At 44.6% G+C, this 25425-nt stretch overlaps 1 protein-coding gene and 1 long non-coding RNA gene across 2 annotated transcripts in view; one reads left to right on the forward strand and one right to left on the reverse strand.

Annotated features, from left to right (window-relative positions):
- The window catches only part of LOC142203938 (uncharacterized), a 1061686-nt gene that overhangs the window by 451640 nt on the left and 584621 nt on the right, over positions 1-25425 (forward strand). The gene's annotated exons all lie outside the window — the stretch shown is intronic.
- TMEM132D (transmembrane protein 132D) overlaps positions 1-25425 on the reverse strand; it is a 713376-nt gene that overhangs the window by 195245 nt on the left and 492706 nt on the right. Inside the window, exon 4 of the mRNA XM_075274815.1 lies at positions 7463-7646. Coding sequence (XP_075130916.1) covers positions 7463-7646 — 184 coding nt within the window. The remainder of the gene's footprint in view (positions 1-7462; positions 7647-25425) is intronic.

A 25425-nucleotide genomic window follows, 5' to 3' on the forward strand; every position in this document is an offset into this window, starting at 1 on the left:
GAGCTTGCCGGACTCCAACATGTTCCATGCCTGGCCCACGTCTTCAACCTAGTGGTGCAACGTTTCCTAAAGAGCTACCCCAATGTTCCAGAGCTACTGGTGAAAGTGCGGCGCATGTGCGCCCACTTTCGCAAGTCGACAGTAGCCGCTGCTAGCTTAAAATCTCTCCAGCAACGCCTGCATGTGCCACAACACCGGCTTTTGTGCGACGTCCCCACACGCTGGAACTCAACGTTTCAGATGTTGAATAGAGTGGTTGAGCAGCAGAGACCTTTGATGGAATACCAGCTACAAAACCCTAGGGTGCCACAAAGTCAGCTGCCTCAGTTTCACATCCATGAGTGGCCATGGATGAGAGACCTTTGTGACATCCTACGGGTCTTTGAGGAGTCCACAAGGAGGGTGAGCTCTGAGGATGCGATGGTGAGCCTTACAATCCCGCTCTTGTGTGTTCTGAGAGAATCCCTGATTGACATCAGGGATAACTCAGATCACACAGAGGAGTTAGGGATAGCATCCGATCCGTCACAGCTGGAGAGTAGGTCCACACATCTGTCCGCTTCACTGCGTTTAATGGAGGAGGAGGAGGAGGAGGAGGAGGAGGAAGAAGAGTTGTCCGATGATGTGATGGTGATACAGGAGGCTTCCGGGCAACTTCGAATCGTCCCATTGTTGCAGCGCGGATGGGTAGACATGGAGGATGAGGAGGAAATGGAGATTGAACTTTCCGGTGGGGCCAGAGGAGTCATGCCAACTAACACTGTGGCAGACATGGCTGAGTTCATGTTGGGGTGCTTTACAACCGACAAGCGTATTGTCAAAATCATGGAGGACAACCAGTACTGGATCTTTGCTATCCTTGACCCCCGGTATAAAAACAACATCTCGTCTTTTATTCCGGTAGAGGGGAGGGCCAATCGCATCAATGCTTGCCACAGGCAATTGGTGCAGAATATGATGGAGATGTTTCCAGCATGTGACGTTGGCGGCAGGGAGGGCAGTTCCTCCAGTAGGCAACCAAGTTCTCACCGGTCCACACAAACGAGGGGCACACTGTCTAAGGTCTGGGACACCTTGATGGCACCCCCTCGCCAAAGTGCCGCCACGGAGGGTCCTAGTGTCACCAGGCGTGAGAAGTATAGGCGCATGTTGCGGGAATACCTTTCCGACCACAGCCCTGTCCTCTCCGACCCCTCTGCGCCCTACACGTATTGGGTGTCGAAGTTGGACCTGTGGCTTGAACTTGCCCTATATGCCTTGGAGGTGCTGTCCTGTCCTGCCGCCAGCGTCCTATCTGAGAGGGTGTTCAGTGCAGCCGGTGGCATCATCACTGACAAGCGCACCCGTCTGTCAGCTGAGAGTGCCGACCGGCTCACTTTGATAAAAATGAACCACCACTGGATAGAGCCTTCATTTTTGTGCCCACCTGTGTAAAGCACCCCAACATGAAACTCCATGTCTGTACTCAACCTCTCCAATTCCTCCGCATCCTCATACTCATCCACCATAAGCGTTTCACAATTCTGCTAATACTAGGCTCCCTCCAACATGATTTCCCCCAACTCTGCTGGTTAGAGGCTCCCTCCACCCTGATTTCCACCAACTCTGCTGGTTAGAGGCTCCCTCCACCCTGCTTTCCCACAACTCTGCTGGTTAGAGGCTCCTTCCACCATGAATTTGCCCAAACTGGGCTGTTTAGAGGCTCCCTCCACCATGAATTGGTCCAAACTGGGCTGGTTAGAGGCTCCCTCCACCATTAATTGGTCCAAACTGGGCTGGTTAGAGGCTCCCTCCACCATGAATTTGCCCAAACTGGGCTGTTTAGAGGCTCCCTCCACCATGAATTTGCCCAAACTGGGCTGTTTAGAGGCTCCCTCCACCATGAATTGGTCCAAACTGGGGTTTTTAGAGGCTCCCTCCACCATGAATTGGTCCAAACTTGGCTGTTTAGAGGCTCCCTCCACCATGAATTGGTCCAAACTGGGGTGGTTAGAGGCTCCCTCCACCATTAATTGGTCCAAACTGGGCTGGTTAGAGGCTCCCTCCACCATTAATTGGTCCAAACTGGGCTGGTTAGAGGCTCCCTCCACCATGAATTGGTCCAAACTGGGTTTTTTAGAGGCTCCCTCCACCATGAATTTGCCCAAACTGGGCTGTTTAGAGGCTCCCTCCACCATGAATTGGTCCAAACTGGGCTGGTTAGAGGCTCCCTCCACCATGAATTTCCCAAAACTTGGCTGTTTAGAGGCTCCCTCCACCATTAATTGGTCCAAACTGGGCTGGTTAGAGGCTCCCTCCACCATGAATTGGTCCAAACTGGGGTTTTTAGAGGCTCCCTCCACCATGAATTGGTCCAAACTTGGCTGTTTAGAGGCTCCCTCCACCATGAATTGGTCCAAACTGGGGTGGTTAGAGGCTCCCTCCACCATTAATTGGTCCAAACTGGGCTGGTTAGAGGCTCCCTCCACCATTAATTGGTCCAAACTGGGCTGGTTAGAGGCTCCCTCCACCATGAATTTGCCCAAACTGGGCTGTTTAGAGGCTCCCTCCACCATGAATTTGCCCAAACTGGGCTGGTTAGAGGCTCCCTCCACCATGAATTGGTCCAAACGGGTTTTTAGAGGCTCCCTTCACCATGAATTGGTCCAAACTTGGCTGTTTAGAGGCTCCCTCCACCATGAATTGGTCCAAACTGGGGTGGTTAGAGGCTCCCTCCACCATTAATTGGTCCAAACTGGGCTGGTGAGAGGCTCCCTCCACCATTAATTGGTCCAAACTGGGCTGGTTAGAGGCTCCCTCCACCATGAATTGGTCCAAACTGGGGTTTTTAGAGGCTCCCTCCACCATGAATTGGTCCAAACTTGGCTGTTTAGAGGCTCCCTCCACCATTAATTGGTCCAAACTGGGCTGGTTAGAGGCTCCCTCCACCATGAATTGGTCCAAACTGGGGTGGTTAGAGGCTCCCTCCACCATTAATTGGTCCAAACTGGGCTGGTTAGAGGCTCCCTCCACCATTAATTGGTCCAAACTGGGCTGGTTAGAGGCTCCCTCCACCATGAATTTGCCCAAACTGGGCTGTTTAGAGGCTCCCTCCACCATGAATTTGCCCAAACTGGGCTGGTTAGAGGCTCCCTCCACCATGAATTGGTCCAAACGGGTTTTTAGAGGCTCCCTTCACCATGAATTGGTCCAAACTTGGCTGTTTAGAGGCTCCCTCCACCATGAATTGGTCCAAACTGGGGTGGTTAGAGGCTCCCTCCACCATTAATTGGTCCAAACTGGGCTGGTTAGAGGCTCCCTCCACCATTAATTGGTCCAAACTGGGCTGGTTAGAGGCTCCCTCCACCATGAATTGGTCCAAACTGGGGTTTTTAGAGGCTCCCTCCACCATGAATTGGTCCAAACTTGGCTGTTTAGAGGCTCCCTCCACCATTAATTGGTCCAAACTGGGCTGGTTAGAGGCTCCCTCCACCATGAATTGGTCCAAACTGGGTTTTTTAGAGGCTCCCTCCACCATGAATTTGCCCAAACTGGGTTTTTTAGAGGCTCCCTCCACCATGAATTGGTCCAAACTGGGCTGGTTAGAGGCTCCCTCCACCATGAATTGGTCCAAACTGGGTTTTTTAGAGGCTCCCTCCACCATGAATTGGTCCAAACTGGGTTTTTTAGAGGCTCCCTCCACCATGAATTGGTCCAAACTGGGCTGGTTAGAGGCTCCCTCCACCATGAATTGGTCCAAACTGGGGTGGTTAGAGGCTCCCTCCACCATTAATTGGTCCAAACTGGGCTGGTTAGAGGCTCCCTCCACCATTAATTGGTCCAAACTGGGCTGGTTAGAGGCTCCCTCCACCATTAATTGGTCCAAACTGGGCTGGTTAGAGGCTCCCTCCACCATTAATTGGTCCAAACTGGGCTGGTTAGAGGCTCCCTCCACCATTAATTGGTCCAAACTGGGCTGGTTAGAGGCTCCCTCCACCATGAATTTGCTCAAACTGGGCTGTTTAGAGGCTCCCTCCACCATGAATTTGCCCAAACTGGGCTGGTTAGAGGCTCCCTCCACCATGAATTGGTCCAAACTGGGGTTTTTAGAGGCTCCCTCCACCATGAATTGGTCCAAACTTGGCTGTTTAGAGGCTCCCTCCACCATTAATTGGTCCAAACTGGGGTGGTTAGAGGCTCCCTCCACCATTAATTGGTCCAAACTGGGCTGGTTAGAGGCTCCCTCCACCATTAATTGGTCCAAACTGGGCTGGTTAGAGGCTCCCTCCACCATGAATTTGCCCAAACTGGGCTGTTTAGAGGCTCCCTCCACCATGAATTTGCCCAAACTGGGCTGGTTAGAGGCTCCCTCCACCATGAATTGGTCCAAACTGGGGTTTTTAGAGGCTCCCTCCACCATGAATTGGTCCAAACTTGGCTGTTTAGAGGCTCCCTCCACCATTAATTGGTCCAAACTGGGCTGGTTAGAGGCTCCCTCCACCATGAATTGGTCCAAACTGGGTTTTTTAGAGGCTCCCTCCACCATGAATTTGCCCAAACTGGGCTGTTTAGAGGCTCCCTCCACCATGAATTGGTCCAAACTGGGGTGGTTAGAGGCTCCCTCCACCATTAATTGGTCCAAACTGGGCTGGTTAGAGGCTCCCTCCACCATTAATTGGTCCAAACTGGGCTGGTTAGAGGCTCCCTCCACCATGAATTTGCCCAAACTGGGCTGGTTAGAGGCTCCCTCCACCATGAATTGGTCCAAACTGGGTTTTTTAGAGGCTCCCTCCACCATGAATTTGCCCAAACTGGGCTGGTTAGAGGCTCCCTCCACCATGAATTGGTCCAAACTGGGGTTTTTAGAGGCTCCCTCCACCATGAATTTGCCCAAACTCTGCTGGTTAGAGGCTCAATCCACCCTGATTTTCAAAACAAATGTTGGTGCCAACCTCAACTTACTACAAAGGCCAAATTCACTGCTGGTGACAAGCTCTCCTCACTGCAAGTGCCAAATACACATGTTTCAAGGTGTTTTCCTACTGTCAGAGAGGTGGTATTGAGTGTGTAAAGTGTGTAGTTGTTAGGCTGTGATGTTGGGGTAATAGAGGGTCTTTGGTGTGTTAGATGCCCCCAGACATGCTTCCCCTGCTGTCCCAGTGTCATTCCAGAGGTGTTGGCATCATTTCCTGGGGTGTCATAGTGGACTTGGTGACCCTCCAGACACGGATTTGGGTTTCCCCCTTAACGAGTATCTGTTCCCCATAGACTATAATGGGGTTCGAAACCCGTTCGAACACACGAACATTGAGCGGCTGTTCGAATCGAATTTCGAACCTCGAACATTTTAGTGTTCGCTCATCTCTAGTGAAAGGCACTCAAATAATTGAAAAATGAACAAGTCATTCTAGGTCCAATTAAATTATGTTAAAAAGAGTTTAAATTTAAAGTGTATTTTTCATAAAGCCAATTCAAGCAATTTGTTAAGTTGTTACCAGAATAGCAACAGATTGAAAATGATGCACTGAATGTCCACATATTCCCACAATCTCACAGTGCATACAAGTAAATGGTAGATATTCCATATTTACTTATTATCTTCTTCAATTACAGAGTAAAAGCAGACCAAACATTGTAACATAATAACCAAAAAGATCAGCTTTTCTATTGCTCAGACTCAAATAGAAAATGAAAATTCCAAATAAAAGAAAAGAATTCAGAGTTGTGTATCAATGTAGAAAAGGTTATCAAGCCATGTTTAGGTCTTTGTGACCCTTGAAACTGTTGTTAGTACTATTTTTCCGATTTAGAAGAGACCTGGAACAGTTGTGAATCAGCTTAGTGGGTTCAGCATATAAAACCACTCCAAACAGTGCTGAAGGTGGTACAGCAATAACTGCTAAAGGGGTAACTACCTTTTAATACTGTATGGTTGATAAAAGAGTTAGAGGACTTTCATTTAAAGAGGACCTGTCACCACTCCTGGTATGTCTAGCAAATATATATACTGCTATGATGTGCCTTCCCCATGTTATTCATTCTATAACTTTGTGAATACATTTCTAGAATGTGGTTACCTGTTGGGGGCAAAAACAAACAAACACTGTCCAATCAAGGTTGATCGTTCCAGACTGTGTAGAAAGACATTACTTAAAGAGGACCTTTCACGTCCTCGGGGCACATGCCGTGTGCTGAATTCAGTGCTTCGGCTTTCCCGTTCTGTGCCTCCGCTGAAGAGCTATCGGTGCTGTTACCATAGCTCTTCAGTGTCAGCAGGGCATTTCTGACAGTCATGAACGCCCCTCCTCACAGTAGTGTCTATTGTGTTGTACTGTGAGAGGGGTCGTTCCTTACCGCTCAGCCATAACGCTGAGTGAAATCATGGCTGGGTTTCAGAGTATAGAAAGTTCATGTATACATGCTCATATCTAACAGCAACCGATCCAGACAACAGACTGTCACCAATAAGATGGTTAAAGAAAATCTTTAAGCCTAAAGCCCCACATGGCATACCAAAAAAGCGCTGCAGGAAAAACTGCGGCAGCAACGCATCGTGGTTCTTCCCGCAACACTTTAGACAGAAATTTCGCAGAGCTCTCCTCTGTGGACTGTATTCTTCAATTATACCTATAGAGGAAACCGTCGGCGTTTCTGTAGGTATAATTGACATGCTGCGATTTCCAAAATCGTCACGTGTCCACAGTGTCCGCAAACGGGTATGGGATTCTTTTGAATTCCATCCACTTTGCCATGAATGTAAAACGCTGTGGATTTTTTTTCCATGGAGTTTCCACCGTGGGCAAAACATGGCATTTACTCAAACTCTGCAAAATGTTTTAATTATATTTGCAAAAAAAACCCGTAACCTTATTAATTGTCGACAAATTTAAAATGGTTATGCTCATAGGAATACCCCTTTGAATTGTAGTTGTTTAGCGTTATTAAAACATTGATGAATGAACCTGAATAACTTAGCAGGACAGGTAGATAAATCTATCACCTTACTGATGCATTTCTTAGCAGGTGCTGATCGATTGTAAATGCCTGCCCACTTCCATATTCATTATCAGCATTGTGCACGTATCTAAACATGAACCCATTAAATTGATCTATAATTTTGGTAGGAAATTACACATTAGGCCATTAAAAGAGTAATTCCTTTCGCAGTCCATTGCCAACAAAATAAAATTCAAGGTACTTGTGCTGACGTTTACAACACTTTGTGCCCTTGTTCTGTCCTATTGATCTAAGTGCTTAACCAATTACATCTTAAAGTGCAGTCTCACATCCTTGGGACAGTACCAGATACTACTACCCAAATCATTATACATTCCATACACTGCAGAAGTTGAAATGATGAAAAAATAAATGAGAAGAGAACCGCACATCATTTTTTTTTATTTTACTACTTATCTTTAATAAACCACAAATTTATACTACAAATAAAAATGAATTTGTCAAATTTGAATTTTTTTTTACTTACCATTGCCAGTGGTATTAAAGCCACAATGTCCCGTTCATTGACATATATTTTGGAAACACCCAGGTCTGATACAGTTTGCCCAGGATATTCTACTTGCCAGGTGATTATCTGTACTCCTGATGGATCCGTTGCACTGCCAATTTTAAAGTCTATCTGGACAATTTCATAGTAGTTTTCTACAACACTAAAAGGAAAAAAAAAACCACGTATTTAGTAATTTATCCTCCGAGTTGAGATAATCATAAACTACACATTGGACATGTATAAACTTAGTATTTTATATTTTAAAGGGATTCTAACATTAGAATCCCATATTTTACTACTAACACGTGGGAATAGCCTTAAAAAAGGCTATTCTTCTCCTACCTTTAGAAGTATTCTCGGCTCCGTCGTTTGATAGATATTCCCAGTTTTCTTCATTTAATGCATATTAGTTTTCTGGTAGCACTGGGGGTGTTCTCCTGCACTCAAACAGCACTGGGGGCATTGTCCTGTGCTCAAACAGCACTGGGGGTGTCCCCTGTGATGCTTGAAAACTCTCCAAGCGCTGCCTCATCTTCTTCTGGCATGCCTCTCTGCCTCGTCTTCTTCTGGTCGCAGACATGAGCGGTTGGCTTTGCCTGAAGCCCGATGGCAGAACCGACTGCACATGCCTGGGATTTAGATGCAGCAGACATCATCACCGGAAGAAGACACGGAGAAGAGGCGTGCCAGAAGAAGATGAGGGGGCACTGGAGAGTTTTCAAGCAATATGGGGATGCCCCCAGTGCTGCATGAAAACTCATTTGCATAATGAAGAAAATTGGGAATATCTACTGAACAGTGGCGCGGATAATACTTCTAAAGATAGGAGAAGAATAGCCTATCATAAGGCTACTCCTACGAGTTAGTAGTAAAATATGGGACTCTAATTCCTTTATGGAATTTAATTCGCGATATTCATGAAACATCATCAAATGTGCAAATACATCAATTACTCCCACATCTCACAACTGTTTGACTGCCTTAAACTGGGAAAACCAATATAATTTTCATCATTTAAGTTTATTATGTAGATGCATGAAATTCCATAATTGTAATCTATTTGCACAGACTGTTTTAGACATAACAAATAGCTGCTTCAAGAAACTAAACTGAACATCTATTTTAAGACATCGGATAGGCCTTCAATTTGCTCTTGTTATTGGGAATGGTCAGACAGCTGTAAGTATTGGAAATAAATGGAGCTGTTTATGGTGTATGAAAACAACCAAGTACCATATGAAGTTCCATATGCACTACACCAAATCCATATGCACTCTGCCAAATCAGTATCCCTGCGCTATGCTGAGGAGGTACAAAAGACCAAAACAGTGCTGTCCATAGCTGGGAATCTGTTACTTTTGGAACAGAAATACTAATTTGGCAATTAAATCCACATCATGATAGTAGACTTATTAACTGAGTCATGCATGATGTTAAGGATGCTGCCCTCTATAAGGCTGCATACAGAGTGCACTGTTCTCCTAATTACATCCTGGAGAATAGATTTGCATATTTTTTACCCAGAATCCCTAGCGGAGCAGGAATGACCTGTAAGTCTCCGTACTGACTATGTAGGCACACACTCGCCCTGATGTGTACGATTATCCCCTACACCAGATATAGTAATATTTAGTAGAGACTTTACTAGATATGGTACTACTGACATACTACAAATGATTAAAGTAATTCTATAGTTTTGTTCGGAGTTCCATCCCAAATGAGAACAGCAAATTCTGTTCAGATATTGAGCCAACAAGAAACGTATTGATGTTTTTACTCTGAAGTTTGCAAAATCGTAAATGCAGTAAGGATGGTCACATAATTTTTTTTTTTCTTTTGTTCATTCACTTTGTACTTTGTTAATTGACAAAAATAAACTATTAACACTTCTATTATTAAGTTACAGAATTTCTTCACTCCTGGCTAAAATGTTTGCCCTATTCTCAGAGGCGTAGCTATGTCATAGTGAACACAGTAAAAAACAAAACTCATAAGAAAATGGTGAATCTATATTATTTTCCAATTCCACTCCATTTTGCATATTTTTCTAGCTTTTCAGTACTTCATACAGAATATTAGAAAGTACAATTTGTTCTGCCAAAAATCAGGCTGACATACAAGTCTGTGAATGGAAAAGTTGTGACTTTTGGAAGGCTGAAAGGAAAAATTAAAAGGCAAAAAAAGAAAAAGGGCTTCAGTGTAAAGAAGAGTAAATAGATAATATAATAATGAAAAAAATGTAGTGAATCTCTTCCCACAAAATTATATGTTGGTATTCAGATTGCACAGCTTTTCCATGTATTACAAATTTAGAATGGTTAACTTGACTTTCTGCAGCGGAATAAATTGCTGCAATGTGATATCTTATGAAAAAAGACAAAAAAAGCATTGAAAAATAATTGAAAAATTGAAGTTATATTTTGTATAAAACTGTTCCTTCATTCCAAATGCATCTATATAAGTAGTTGGTTCATTTATTACTCTTTGAACAGACCATAGGAGCAAGGCTTGAAGTATATTTACTTTAGGGGGTCTCTGTTTATCATCAACCCCCTTTATCTGTCATTATTCCCATTTTATGTGTCACCGTCTCTGACATCATTGAGTCCTTCTCATATATTTGAATCTTAAAAATGAGTCTAATAAAGGGCCCATAGGTGGCCCGAAATGCGTAGTGCTTTTCTGTTTTTACTCATCGCAATAAAAGGGTTTTGTTCATTTGGATTGTCAACCCAGCTATTCTTCCACCCACCAGCGAGTGTGGTATCTACATGCTCTATAGGGTGTTGTGACTGACACAACCCCAAATGGTGAGAGGCCATCTGGCAGCACGACTCTATTTAAGACATTCTAGTAACATTAAGTTTAATACTACACTTAGAGCGATCGGTGTCTCCCTCTTTTTCTTGGATTATAGATCTTAAACCCCCCTTAAACACCAACCAATACGTATTTGGACACCCATGCAAATGAAGATTTCTGCAGTCATGATGTACGTCATGCCTTCTGCCGTAAATAGGAAACAGATTTGGCATTAGTGCATTGGCATTAGTCGCATGCAAGATGCCACAAAGTACAGAGTTGTCTGATTTTGAGAAAGGGGTAATTGTGGGGTACCACAGAAATAGTCGATCCTTAAGGGACATAGCAAGTGAACTGAATTCCCCAAAATCGACAGTGGCCTATGTGATTACGAAGTGGAAGGCGAACAGTGATTATCGGAATGTTCCTTGAGTGGGCAGACCCCCAAAACTGGGAGATGGAGAGCAACGAGTGCTGGCCAAAGAAACCGCACCCAACTGATGGCTCACATACACCAGGAGTTTCAACAGGCATCTGTGAGTATTGTGTCGATCAATACAATCCGTAAGGAAGCATCTGCTGGGTTCTACCAACTATTGAATATGAAGAAATGCTTTTTTTCTATCCTACCACAGGTGTCCAAATACTTATTGGTAGACAGTGTATTCTAAGTAGGTTTTCCCAATTTCTTCATTCAAAATGTCCTACCAAAATATACACAATTTCATAAGGCGTTAGTCAAAAAAATAGAGGACAAACAACAAAAAAGAGAAAGTAAATGTTGCACTGCCAGGATGTGCCATTTCAGATGTGTGCAGTTTTTGAGCTGCTCTGTAAAGCCGTGGTATAGTAATTTATGTTTTCGTGGGTTTGCAAAAACCTAGCAACAAATAAGTGCCTATAATATGTAAATCATTTTTAATAACTCAAATGCTAAAAGGCCCCTGATGTTTTTTTTAAAAAAAATAACAATAGAAAATGATACAATCTGAGGGCTAGTCTTTGAAATTTGATCACAGCAATAGCGTGGGCACCAAAGGAAGTAAAATTATCTACCTTTATGTGGTAAGCTGAAAATTGTATGTTACACTCTCAGAATCATTATAAAGTAAATGCACAAAGTGATTCATTATTATTAGCTAAAACACAGGGGAGCCTTTTCTAAAGGCCACATACTTTTTTTTAATAGTTCAAAGCTGTTAAGGATAAAGATTTTTATAAATAAATACTGTTATAGAAGAAGCAGCCAATGATGAGTACGTTCCATTTTACACAGATACAAAAGACACTAAACAAGCGTATTTTCTAAATGCCCATTTTACGGAAAGTAAACGTTAACATATGAAAAAATCTATCTGAAAGGATATGTGGTTTACAAAGCAAAATGCGATACAGTATATTTAGAAATCTCATATACACCATAATAGGTTAATTTTGCATCTTGGAGACAACTCCATAATACAGATGTGTTTCAATTACTTTATTCAGCATTGGTCTAGGCAAAACATACATTAAAATGGATGAAACTGATGATTTTTAACATCATTTTCCATCAGTGTGTCACCTATTTTTCAACAGTTTTCAAGCAATCTGTATATTTTTAATATCGGTATGGCATTAGTTTGTCATCTGTTTACAACTGTCAGTTAAAAAATGGATAAACTTCATGGGTCTATTTTTCTTGATTCCACACTCATCTGTTGTTAACGGCCATCAAACAGATGCAAATCCGTTTTGATGGACATTAAAAATGGAGCCATTGACTTGTATTGGTCCATCAATGAAAAACAAAAATAGGACACGTCCTATTTTTAATGTCCGAATAAAACGAACCGTTAACAAAAAGGGCTTGAGGTTTTTGATGGGGCCTTAGTCTACACCACTCAAATGTTTGTTCAACTTTACTCAAATTTGGTTAAGAACCCTATATTCTCATGAAACCATTACATAATATCCAATTCTAAATCTGGCTTTGGAAATTGCAGCGTCTCCGCTGAGCGTATTTCTCCGCAAAGTGGATATTGAATTTGCTATAATCCCATCCACTTTGCTGTGACTGTAAAACGCTGCATTTTTTTCAGCAGCATTTATGTCATGTGGGGACCCGGCCTCTGTGTTGTTTCTGACTGCAATTTGCTTTACTCTGTGCCACCAGTATATCACAAAGATTCTTGAAATCTTGCTTTAACTCATTGAGGCACATTTATCATGTGTTTGTGCCTGATTTTGTAGTGCGCTGCGCCTTTCTTACATGTTTTTTGCCATTATGCTGGATTTATGAAGGGTTTGCACCTTTTTTCTATGTGAGAATTCCCTATCCCTCACTTTATGATCCTTGTGAGAAAAGTAGGCAGAGCTGACTAGGCAAACATGTTTGCAGGATTTATTATTTGCACCTTTTTAAAGAAGGCATATAAATAGGCACAAAATCTCTCCACTCGGGTAGTCATGTAAAACACAGTGCATACTGCAGGAGACATTTGCATAAGTATAAGACATATACCAGACTATGCAAAGTAAGCAGACTAAACATTTACATCAATTTTGTAAATCATACTCAATTACTTGTGTCAAAACCTACAACGCATTGCAAGCTCAAGTGCATAACTGCACGGCTGCATCAATAATGCAGAGCAGAGGTGTATCCAGCGGGGGGCAGAGGATTTAGTGGTCAAATTTTGCTCGAAGACAGAAAAGAGGAGCTCTCTTCATTGGAGGAGCTGAATGAATTTGAAGCCATCTTTACAGATCCAGCGAAGTCACTTGTTTCTGCTTCTTTAAATACCATTCTGTTTTGTGTGTGCGCCTTATTTATCATGTAGGCACAAAAAAAGCACAAGATTCATGGCGAGAAATTGAAAGGCGAAACTGCACAAAATTTCAGGGAAAAGAGGCACACGATAAATAATGTGTTTAAAGGTGCTCTGTTTTTGGCCATTTTCACAGATCTCTCTCTCTCTCTCTCTCTCTCTCTCTCTCGCTCTATATCTACATATATATATATATATATATATATATATATATATATATATATATATATATATATATATATATATATATAATTTAATCAGCATTTACATAAGGTTATAAGGTTTGGTTATGCGTTAAAAACTAAAATATACAATGATGTCAATGGGTTAAATATTCTTAAAAATGCATCCAGATATATTAGTATGTATCATGTTCAGAAGTGACAATTCCAACCATATATAAGAGCATGTCAGCACTGTATTATCAGCAGGATATACTGCTCTTTAGTACAGCTCCTGCTGCTTTACAATAAGATAATGAATGGGTGACAATAATCTATGTGACAGCTATACTCTGCTGATGACAGCACACACTGATATCGACATGTACAACTGGAAATATGGAACTGCCACAAGTAATAAAAGATGCTTTAAAAGGTTAAATGCGTTTTCATAAAATCTGGGCCAAATAACAGTATATATCAATACCTGATAGAAAATGATGGTGTGTTTGTGGATTTCACAAGCTGTAGAAATCTAAAGTACCCAAAAGCACAATAGACAACAAATCACAAAAAAGTCTTTACTAGAGATGAGCGAACACTAAAATGTTCGAGGTTCGAAATTCGATTCGAACAGCCGCTCAATGTTCGTGTGTTCGAATGGGTTTCGAACCCCATTATAGTCTATGGGGAACAGATACTCGTTAAGGGGGAAACCCAAATCCGTGTCTGGAGGGTCACCAAGTCCACTATGACACCCCAGGAAATGATGCCAACACCTCTGGAATGACACTGGGACAGCAGGGGAAGCATGTCTGGGGGCATCTAACACACCAAAGACCCTCTATTACCCCAACATCACAGCCTAACAACTACACACTTTACACACTCAATACCACCTCTCTGACAGTAGGAAAACACCTTGAAACATGTGTATTTGGCACTTGCAGTGAGGAGAGCTTGTCACCAGCAGTGAATTTGGCCCTTGTAGTAAGTTGAGGTTGGCACCAACATTTGTTTTGAAAATCAGGGTGGATTGAGCCTCTAACCAGCAGAGTTTGGGCAAATTCATGGTGGAGGGAGCCTCTAAACACCCCAGTTTGGGCAAATTCATGGTGGAGGGAGCCTCTAAAAACCCCAGTTTGGACCAATTCATGGTGGAGGGAGCCTCTAACCAGCCCAGTGTGGGCAAATTCATGGTGGAGGGAGCCTCTAAAAAACCCAGTTTGGACCAATTCATGGTGGAGGGAGCCTCTAACCAGCCCAGTTTGGGCAAATTCATGGTGGAGGGAGCCTCTAAAAAACCCAGTTTGGACCAATTCATGGTGGAGGGAGCCTCTAACCAGCCCAGTTTGGGCAAATTCATGGTGGAGGGAGCCTCTAAAAAACCCAGTTTGGACCAATTCATGGTGGAGGGAGCCTCTAACCAGCCCAGTTTGGGCAAATTCATGGTGGGGGGAGCCTCTAAACAGCCCAGTTTGGGCAAATTCATGGTGGAGGGAGCCTCTAACCAGCCCAGTTTGGACCAATTAATGGTGGAGGGAGCCTCTAACCAGCCCAGTTTGGGCAAATTCATGGTGGAGGGAGCCTCTAAACAGCCCAGTTTGGACCAATTCATGGTGGAGGGAGCCTCTAAAAAACCCAGTTTGGACCAATTCATGGTGGAGGGAGCCTCTAAACAGCCCAGTTTGGGCAAATTCATGGTGGAGGGAGCCTCTAACCAGCCCAGTTTGGACCAATTCATGGTGGAGGGAGCCTCTAACCAGCCCAGTTTGGGCAAATTCATGGTGGAGGGAGCCTCTAAAAAACCCAGTTTGGACCAATTCATGGTGGAGGGAGCCTCTAAACAGCCCAGTTTGGGCAAATTCATGGTGGAGGGAGCCTCTAACCAGCCCAGTTTGGACCAATTAATGGTGGAGGGAGCCTCTAAACAGCCAAGTTTTGGGAAAATCATGGTGGAGGGAGCCTCTAACCAGCCCAGTTTGGGCAAATTCATGGTGGAGGGAGCCTCTAAACAGCCCAGTTTGGACCAATTAATGGTGGAGGGAGCCTCTAAACAGCCAAGTTTGGACCAATTCATGGTGGAGGGAGCCTCTAAAAAACCCAGTTTGGACCAATTCATGGTGGAGGGAGCCTCTAACCAGCCCAGTTTGGACCAATTAATGGTGGAGGGAGCCTCTAAAAACCCCAGTTTGGACCAATTCATGGTGGAGGGAGCCTCTAACCAGCCCAGTTTGGGCAAATTCATGGTGGAGGGAGCCTCTAAAAACCCCAGTTTGGGCAAATTCATGGTGGAGGGAGCCTCTAACCAGCCCAGTTTGGACCAATTAATGGTGGAGGGAGCCGCTAAACAGCCCAGTTTGGACCAATTCATGGTGGAGGGAGCCTCTAAAAAACCCAGTTTGGACCAATTCATGGTGGAGGGAGCCTCTAACCAGCCCAGTTTGGACCAATTAATGGTGGAGGGAGCCTCTAAACAGCCAAGTTTGGACCAATTCATGGTGGAGGGAGCCTCTAACCAGCCCAGTTTGGACCAATTCATGGTGGAGGGAGCCTCTAAACAGCCCAGTTTGGGCAAATTCATGGTGGAGGGAGCCTCTAAAAAACCCAGTTTGGACCAATTCATGGTGGAGGGAGCCTCTAACCAGCCCAGTTTGGACCAATTAATGGTGGAGGGAGCCTCTAAACAGCCAAGTTTGGACCAATTCATGGTGGAGGGAGCCTCTAAAAACCCCAGTTTGGACCAATTCATGGTGGAGGGAGCCTCTAACCAGCCCAGTTTGGACCAATTCATGGTGGAGGGAGCCTCTAAACAGCCCAGTTTGGGCAAATTCATGGTGGAGGGAGCCTCTAAAAAACCCAGTTTGGACCAATTCATGGTGGAGGGAGCCTCTAACCAGCCCAGTTTGGACCAATTAATGGTAAAGGGAGACTCTAAACAGCCAAGTTTGGACCAATTCATGGTGGAGGGAGCCTCTAAAAAACCCCAGTTTGGACCAATTCATGGTGGAGGGAGCCTCTAACCAGCCCAGTTTGGGCAAATTCATGGTGGAGGGAGCCTCTAAACAGCCCAGTTTGGGCAAATTCATGGTGGAGGGAGCCTCTAACCAGCCCAGTTTGGACCAATTAATGGTGGAGGGAGCCGCTAAACAGCCCAGTTTGGACCAATTCATGGTGGAGGGAGCCTCTAAAAACCCCAGTTTGGACCAATTCATGGCGGAGGGAGCCTCTAAAAAACCCAGTTTGGACCAATTCATGGTGGAGGGAGCCTCTAACCAGCCCAGTTTGGACCAATTAATGGTGGAGGGAGCCTCTAAACAGCCAAGTTTGGACCAAATCATGGTGGAGGGAGCCTCTAAAAACCCCAGTTTGGACCAATTCATGGTGGAGGGAGCCTCTAACCAGCCCAGTTTGGGCAAATTCATGGTGGAGGGAGCCTCTAACCAGCCCAGTTTGGGCAAATTCATGGTGGAGGGAGCCTCTAAACAGCCCAGTTTGGGCAAATTCATGGTGGAGGGAGCCTCTAACCAGCCCAGTTTGGACCAATTAATGGTGGAGGGAGCCGCTAAACAGCCCAGTTTGGACCAATTCATGGTGGAGGGAGCCTCTAAAAACCCCAGTTTGGACCAATTCATGGTGGAGGGAGCCTCTAAACAGCCCAGTTTGGGCAAATTCATGGTGGAGGGAGCCTCTAACCAGCAGAGTTGGTGGAAATCAGGGTGGAGGGAGCCTCTAACCAGCAGAGTTGGGGGAAATCAGGGTGGAGGGAGCCTAGTATTAGCAGAATTGTGCAACGCTTATGGTGGATGAGTATGAGGATGCGGAGGAATTGGAGAGGTTGAGTACAGACATGGAGTTTCATGTTGGGGTGCTTTACACAGGTGGGCACAAAAATGACGGCTCTACCCAGTGGTGGTTCATTTTTATCAAAGTGAGCCGGTCGGCACTCTCAGCTGACAGACGGGTGCGCTTGTCAGTGATGATGCCACCGGCTGCACTGAACACCCTCTCAGATAGGACGCTGGCGGCAGGACAGAACAGCACCTCCAAGGCATATAGGGCAAGTTCAAGCCACAGGTCCAACTTCGACACCCAATACGTGTAGGGCGCAGAGGGGTCGGAGAGGACAGGGCTGTGGTCGGAAAGGTATTCCCGCAACATGCGCCTATACTTCTCACGCCTGGTGACTCTAGGACCCTCCGTGGCGGCACTTTGGCGAGGGGGTGCCATCAAGGTGTCCCAGACCTTAGACAGTGTGCCCCTCGTTTGTGTGGACCGGTGAGAACTTGGTTGCCTACTGGAGGAACTGCCCTCCCTGCCGCCAACGTCACATGCTGGAAACATCTCCATCATATTCTGCACCAATTGCCTGTGGCAAGCATTGATGCGATTGGCCCTCCCCTCTACCGGAATAAAAGACGAGATGTTGTTTTTATACCGGGGGTCAAGGATAGCAAAGATCCAGTACTGGTTGTCCTCCATGATTTTGACAATACGCTTGTCGGTTGTAAAGCACCCCAACATGAACTCAGCCATGTCTGCCACAGTGTTAGTTGGCATGACTCCTCTGGCCCCACCGGAAAGTTCAATCTCCATTTCCTCCTCATCCTCCATGTCTACCCATCCGCGCTGCAACAATGGGACGATTCGAAGTTGCCCGGAAGCCTCCTGTATCACCATCACATCATCGGACAACTCTTCTTCCTCCTCCTCCTCCTCCTCCTCCTCCTCCATTAAACGCAGTGAAGCGGACAGATGTGTGGACCTACTCTCCAGCTGTGACGGATCGGATGCTATCCCTAACTCCTCTGTGTGATCTGAGTTATCCCTGATGTCAATCAGGGATTCTCTCAGAACACACAAGAGCGGGATTGTAAGGCTCACCATCGCATCCTCAGAGCTCACCCTCCTTGTGGACTCCTCAAAGACCCGTAGGATGTCACAAAGGTCTCTCATCCATGGCCACTCATGGATGTGAAACTGAGGCAGCTGACTTTGTGGCACCCTAGGGTTTTGTAGCTGGTATTCCATCAAAGGTCTCTGCTGCTCAACCACTCTATTCAACATCTGAAACGTTGAGTTCCAGCGTGTGGGGACGTCGCACAAAAGCCGGTGTTGTGGCACATGCAGGCGTTGCTGGAGAGATTTTAAGCTAGCAGCGGCTACTGTCGACTTGCGAAAGTGGGCGCACATGCGCCGCACTTTCACCAGTAGCTCTGGAACATTGGGGTAGCTCTTTAGGAAACGTTGCACCACTAGGTTGAAGACGTGGGCCAGGCATGGAACATGTTGGAGTCCGGCAAGCTCCAGAGCTGCTACCAGGTTCCGGCCGTTATCACAAACGACCATGCCTGGGCCCAGGTGCAGCGGCTCAAACCATATTGCCGTCTCATCGAGGAGGGCATCCCTCACCTCGGAGGCAGTGTGCTGTCTGTCCCCCAAGCTGATCAGCTTCAGCACAGCCTGCTGACGTCTACCAACGCCAGTGCTGCAACGTTTCCAACTCGTAGCTGGGGTCAATCTAACAGCGGAGGAGGAGGCGGTGGCGGAGGAGGAGGCGGTAGAGGAGGAGGAGGAGGGGGGGTGTTCTTCTCGTGTCCCTGCCAGGAATGTTAGGCGGGGAGACGAGGTACACCGGGCCAGTTTGGGAAGCAGTCCCAGCCTCAACTACATTCACCCAGTGTGCCGTCAGTGAAATGTAGCGTCCCTGTCCGCATGCACTTGTCCACGCGTCGGTGGTCAAGTGGACCTTTGTGCAAAGCGCGGAACTAAGGGCCCGCCTGATGTTGAGTGACACGTGCTGGTGCAAGGCGGGGACGGCACACCGGGAGAAGTAGTGACGGCTAGGGACGGCATAGCGAGGTGCCGCAGTTGCCATCAGGTCCAGGAAGGCGGGAGTTTCAACAAGCCGGAACGCCAACATCTCCTGGGCCAGCAGTTTAGCGATGTTGGCGTTCAAGGCTTGCGCGTGTGGGTGGTTAGCAGTGTATTTCTGCCGCCGCTCCAATGTCTGAGAGATGGTGGGTTGTTGTAAAGAAACGCCTGATGGTGCCTTTGATGGTGCAGGAGAAGGAGATAAGACAGGACCAGGGGAGGATGAGGTAGAAGTCAACAAAGTGGCGGAGGCAGATGAAGTGGTGTCCTGGCTCGTCCTCTGGAGTGCATCGCCAGCACAGTCAGCAGTGGCAGTGGCAGAGGCAGAGGCAGTGGCAGAGGCAGTGGCAGTGGCGTGAACGGCAGGCGGCCTTTGTCCTGCCGTTGCTGCCTGCCACTGATTCCAGTGCTTGGATTCCAAATGACGGCGCATTGAAGTGGTGGACAGGTTGCTCTTCTCAGAGCCCCTAATCAATTTCGAGAGGCAAATTGTGCAGACAACACTATATCTGTCCTCGGCGCATTCCTTGAAAAAACTCCACACCTTCGAGAAACGTGCCCTCGAGGTGGGAGTTTTTCGGGGCTGGGTACGAACTGGAACATCTTGGGAGATTCCGGGTGTGGCCTGGCTTCGCCTAAGCTGCTGACCTCTGCCTCTGCCTCTAGCTACCCTTTTTGGTGCTGCACCTGCCTCAACATCCACACTACTTTCCCCGCTTGACATCCCCCCTGTCCAGGTCGGGTCAGTGTCCTCATCATCCACCACTTCCTCTTCCAACTCCTGTCTCATCTCCTCCTCCCGCACAATGCGCCGGTCAACTGGATGCCCTGACGGCAACTGCGTCACATCATCGTCGATGAGGGTGGGTTGCTGGTCATCCACCACCAAATCGAACGGAGATGGAGGAGACTCTAGTGTTTGAGCATCTGGACACAGATGCTCCTCTGTTAGGTTCGTGGAATCGTGACGTGGAGAGGCAGGTTGAGGGACAATGAAAGGAGCGGAGAACAGCTCTGGGGAGCAGGGACAGTTTGGGTTATTGTTCTGTAAAGCTTTGGAATTTTGGGAGGAAGGAAGACAAGACTGTTGGGTAATAGGAGGAGAGGAGGCAGAGTCTGACTGGCTGCTGGACAATGTGCTGTAAGCGTTCTCTGACAGCCATTGCAAGACCTGTTCCTGGTTCTCGGGCCTACTAAGGTTTGTACCCTGCAGTTTAGTTAATGTGGCAAGCAACCCTGGCACTGTGGAGTGGCGCAATGCTTGCTGCCCCACAGGAGTAGGCACGGGACGCCCTGTGGCTTCACTGCTACCTTGCTCCCCAGAACCATTCCCCCGACCTCGCCCACGGCCTCGTCCACGTCCCTTTCCGGGAGCCTTGCGCATTTTGAATTCCTAGTTAGAAATTGGCACTGTATACCAGTAGTAAAAATTGTGGGTGCACGTAACCCCAATATATTCTTTGAATTCCCAGTCAGACACTGGCACTATATGGCAGTAGCAAGAAATGAGGGTATTTGTATTCCCAATATATTCTTTGAATTCCCAGTCAGACAATGGCACTGTATACCAGTAGTAAAAATTGTGGGTGCACGTAACCACAATATATTCTTTGAATTACCAGTCAGAAACTGGCACTATATGGCAGTAGCAAGAAATGAGGGTATTTGTATTCCCAATATATTCTTTGAATTCCCAGTCAGACAATGGCACTGTATACCAGTAGTAAAAATTGTGGGTGCACGTAACCCCAATATATTCTTTGAATTCCCAGTCAGACACTGGCACTATATGGCAGTAGCAAGAAATGAGGGTATTTGTATTCCCAATATATTCTTTGAATTCCCAGTCAGACAATGGCACTGTATACCAGTAGTAAAAATTGTGGGTGCACGTAACCCCAATATATTCTTTGAATTCCCAGTCAGACACTGGCACTATATGGCAGTAGCAAGAAATGAGGGTATTTGTATTCCCAATATATTCTTTGAATTCCCAGTCAGACAATGGCACTGTATACCAGTAGTAAAAATTGTGGGTGCACGTAACCCCAAAATATTCTTTGAATTACCAGTCAGAAACTGGCACTATATGGCAGTAGCAAGAAATGAGGGTATTTGTATTCCCAATATATTCTTTGAATTCCCAGTCAGACAATGGCACTGTATACCAGTAGTAAAAATTGTGGGTGCACGTAACCCCAATATATTCTTTGAATTACCAGTCAGAAACTGGCACTATATGGCAGTAGCAAGAAATGAGGGTATTTGTATTCCCAATATATTCTTTGAATTCCCAGTCAGACAATGGCACTGTATACCAGTAGTAAAAATTGTGGGTGCACGTAACCCCAATATATTCTTTGAATTCCCAGTCAGACACTGGCACTATATGGCAGTAGCAAGAAATGAGGGTATTTGTATTCCCAATATATTCTTTGAATTCCCAGTCAGACAATGGCACTGTATACCAGTAGTAAAAATTGTGGGTGCACGTAACCCCAATATATTCTTTGAATTCCCAGTCAGACACTGGCACTATTTGGCAGTAGCAAGAAATGAGGGTATTTGTATTCCCAATATATTCTTTGAATTCCCAGTCAGACAATGGCACTGTATACCAGTAGTAAAAATTGTGGGTGCACGTAACCCCAAAATATTCTTTGAATTACCAGTCAGAAACTGGCACTATATGGCAGTAGCAAGAAATGAGGGTATTTGTATTCCCAATATATTCTTTGAATTCCCAGTCAGACAATGGCACTGTATACCAGTAGTAAAAATTGTGGGTGCACGTAACCCCAATATATTCTTTGAATTACCAGTCAGAAACTGGCACTATATGGCAGTAGCAAGAAATGAGGGTATTTGTATTCCCAATATATTCTTTGAATTCCCAGTCAGACAATGGCACTGTATACCAGTAGTAAAAATTGTGGGTGCACGTAACCCCAATATATTCTTTGAATTACCAGTCAGAAACTGGCACTATATGGCAGTAGCAAGAAATGAGGGTATTTGTATTCCCAATATATTCTTTGAATTCCCAGTCAGACAATGGCACTGTATACCAGTAGTAAAAATTGTGGGTGCACGTAACCCCAATATATTCTTTGAATTCCCAGTCAGACACTGGCACTATATGGCAGTAGCAAGAAATGAGGGTATTTGTATTCCCAATATATTCTTTGAATTCCCAGTCAGACAATGGCACTGTATACCAGTAGTAAAAATTGTGGGTGCACGTAACCCAAATATATTCTTTGAATTACCAGTCAGAAACTGGCACTATATGGCAGTAGCAAGAAATGAGGGTATTTATAACCCCAATATATTCTTTGAATTCCCAGTCAGACAATGGCACTGTATACCAGTAGTAAAAATTGTGGGTGCACGTAACCCCAATATATTCTTTGAATTCCCAGTCAGACACTGGCACTATATGGCAGTAGCAAGAAATGAGGGTATTTGTATTCCCAATATATTCTTTGAATTCCCAGTCAGACAATGGCACTGTATACCAGTAGTAAAAATTGCGGGTGCACGTAACCACAATATATTCTTTGAATTACCAGTCAGAAACTGGCACTATATGGCAGTAGCAAGAAATGAGGGTATTTATAACCCCAATATATTCTTTGAATTCCCAGTCAGATAATGGCACTGTATACCAGTAGTAAAAATTGTGGGTGCACGTAACCCCAATATATTCTTTGAATTCCCAGTCAGACACTGGCACTATATGGCAGTAGCAAGAAATGAGGGTATTTGTATTCCCAATATATTCTTTGAATTCCCAGTCAGACAATGGCACTGTATACCAGTAGTAAAAATTGTGGGTGCACGTAACCCCAATATATTCTTTGAATTACCAGTCAGACACTGGCACTATATGGCAGTAGCAAGAAATGAGGGTATTTGTATTCCCAATATATTCTTTGAATTCCCAGTCAGACAATGGCACTGTATACCAGTAGTAAAAATTGTGGGTGCACGTAACCCCAATATATTCTTTGAATTCCCAGTCAAACACTGGCACTATATGGCAGTAGCAAGAAATGAGGGTATTTGTATTCCCAATATATTCTTTGAATTCCCAGTCAGACAATGGCACTGTATACCAGTAGTAAAAATTGTGGGTGCACGTAACCCCAATATATTCTTTGAATTACCAGTCAGAAACTGGCACTATATGGCAGTAGCAAGAAATGAGGGTATTTGTATTCCCAATATATTCTTTGAATTCCCAGTCAGACAATGGCACTGTATACCAGTAGTAAAAATTGTGGGTGCACGTAACCCCAATATATTCTTTGAATTACCAGTCAGAAACTGGCACTATATGGCAGTAGCAAGAAATGAGGGTATTTGTATTCCCAATATATTCTTTGAATTCCCAGTCAGACAATGGCACTGTATACCAGTAGTAAAAATTGTGGGTGCACGTAACCCCAATATATTCTTTGAATTCCCAGTCAGACACTGGCACTATATGGCAGTAGCAAGAAATGAGGGTATTTGTATTCCCAATATATTCTTTGAATTCCCAGTCAGACAATGGCACTGTATACCAGTAGTAAAAATTGTGGGTGCACGTAACCCCAATATATTCTTTGAATTACCAGTCAGAAACTGGCACTATATGGCAGTAGCAAGAAATGAGGGTATTTGTATTCCCAATATATTCTTTGAATTCCCAGTCAGACAATGGCACTGTATACCAGTAGTAAAAATTGCGGGTGCACGTAACCACAATATATTCTTTGAATTACCAGTCAGAAACTGGCACTATATGGCAGTAGCAAGAAATGAGGGTATTTATAACCCCAATATATTCTTTGAATTCCCAGTCAGATAATGGCACTGTATACCAGTAGTAAAAATTGTGGGTGCACGTAACCCCAATATATTCTTTGAATTCCCAGTCAGACACTGGCACTATATGGCAGTAGCAAGAAATGAGGGTATTTGTATTCCCAATATATTCTTTGAATTCCCAGTCAGACAATGGCACTGTATACCAGTAGTAAAAATTGTGGGTGCACGTAACCCCAATATATTCTTTGAATTACCAGTCAGACACTGGCACTATATGGCAGTAGCAAGAAATGAGGGTATTTGTATTCCCAATATATTCTTTGAATTCCCAGTCAGACAATGGCACTGTATACCAGTAGTAAAAATTGTGGGTGCACGTAACCCCAATATATTCTTTGAATTCCCAGTCAAACACTGGCACTATATGGCAGTAGCAAGAAATGAGGGTATTTGTATTCCCAATATATTCTTTGAATTCCCAGTCAGACAATGGCACTGTATACCAGTAGTAAAAATTGTGGGTGCACGTAACCCCAATATATTCCTTGAATTACCAGTCAGAAACTGGCACTATATGGCAGTAGCAAGAAATGAGGGTATTTGTATTCCCAATATATTCTTTGAATTCCCAGTCAGACAATGGCACTGTATACCAGTAGTAAAAATTGTGGGTGCACGTAACCCCAATATATTCTTTGAATTACCAGTCAGAAACTGGCACTATATGGCAGTAGCAAGAAATGAGGGTATTTGTATTCCCAATATATTCTTTGAATTCCCAGTCAGACAATGGCACTGTATACCAGTAGTAAAAATTGTGGGTGCACGTAACCCCAATATATTCTTTGAATTCCCAGTCAGACACTGGCACTATATGGCAGTAGCAAGAAATGAGGGTATTTGTATTCCCAATATATTCTTTGAATTCCCAGTCAGACAATGGCACTGTATACCAGTAGTAAAAATTGTGGGTGCACGTAACCCCAATATATTCTTTGAATTACCAGTCAGAAACTGGCACTATATGGCAGTAGCAAGAAATGAGGGTATTTGTATTCCCAATATATTCTTTGAATTCCCAGTCAGACAATGGCACTGTATACCAGTAGTAAAAATTGTGGGTGCACGTAACCCCAATATATTCTTTGAATTACCAGTCAGAAACTGGCACTATATGGCAGTAGCAAGAAATGAGGGTATTTGTATTCCCAATATATTCTTTGAATTCCCAGTCAGACAATGGCACTGTATACCAGTAGTAAAAATTGTGGGTGCACGTAACCCCAATATATTCTTTGAATTACCAGTCAGAAACTGGCACTATATGGCAGTAGCAAGAAATGAGGGTATTTATAACCCCAATATATTCTTTGAATTCCCAGTCAGACAATGGCACTGTATACCAGTAGTAAAAATTGTGGGTGTATATAGCCCCAATTCTATTGCTAGGGGACTTGCAGGGTATTTCTGGGGTGAA

The sequence above is a fragment of the Leptodactylus fuscus genome, chromosome 1 (assembly GCF_031893055.1).
Source record: "Leptodactylus fuscus isolate aLepFus1 chromosome 1, aLepFus1.hap2, whole genome shotgun sequence".
NCBI classification, from domain to species: Eukaryota; Metazoa; Chordata; class Amphibia; order Anura; family Leptodactylidae; genus Leptodactylus; species Leptodactylus fuscus.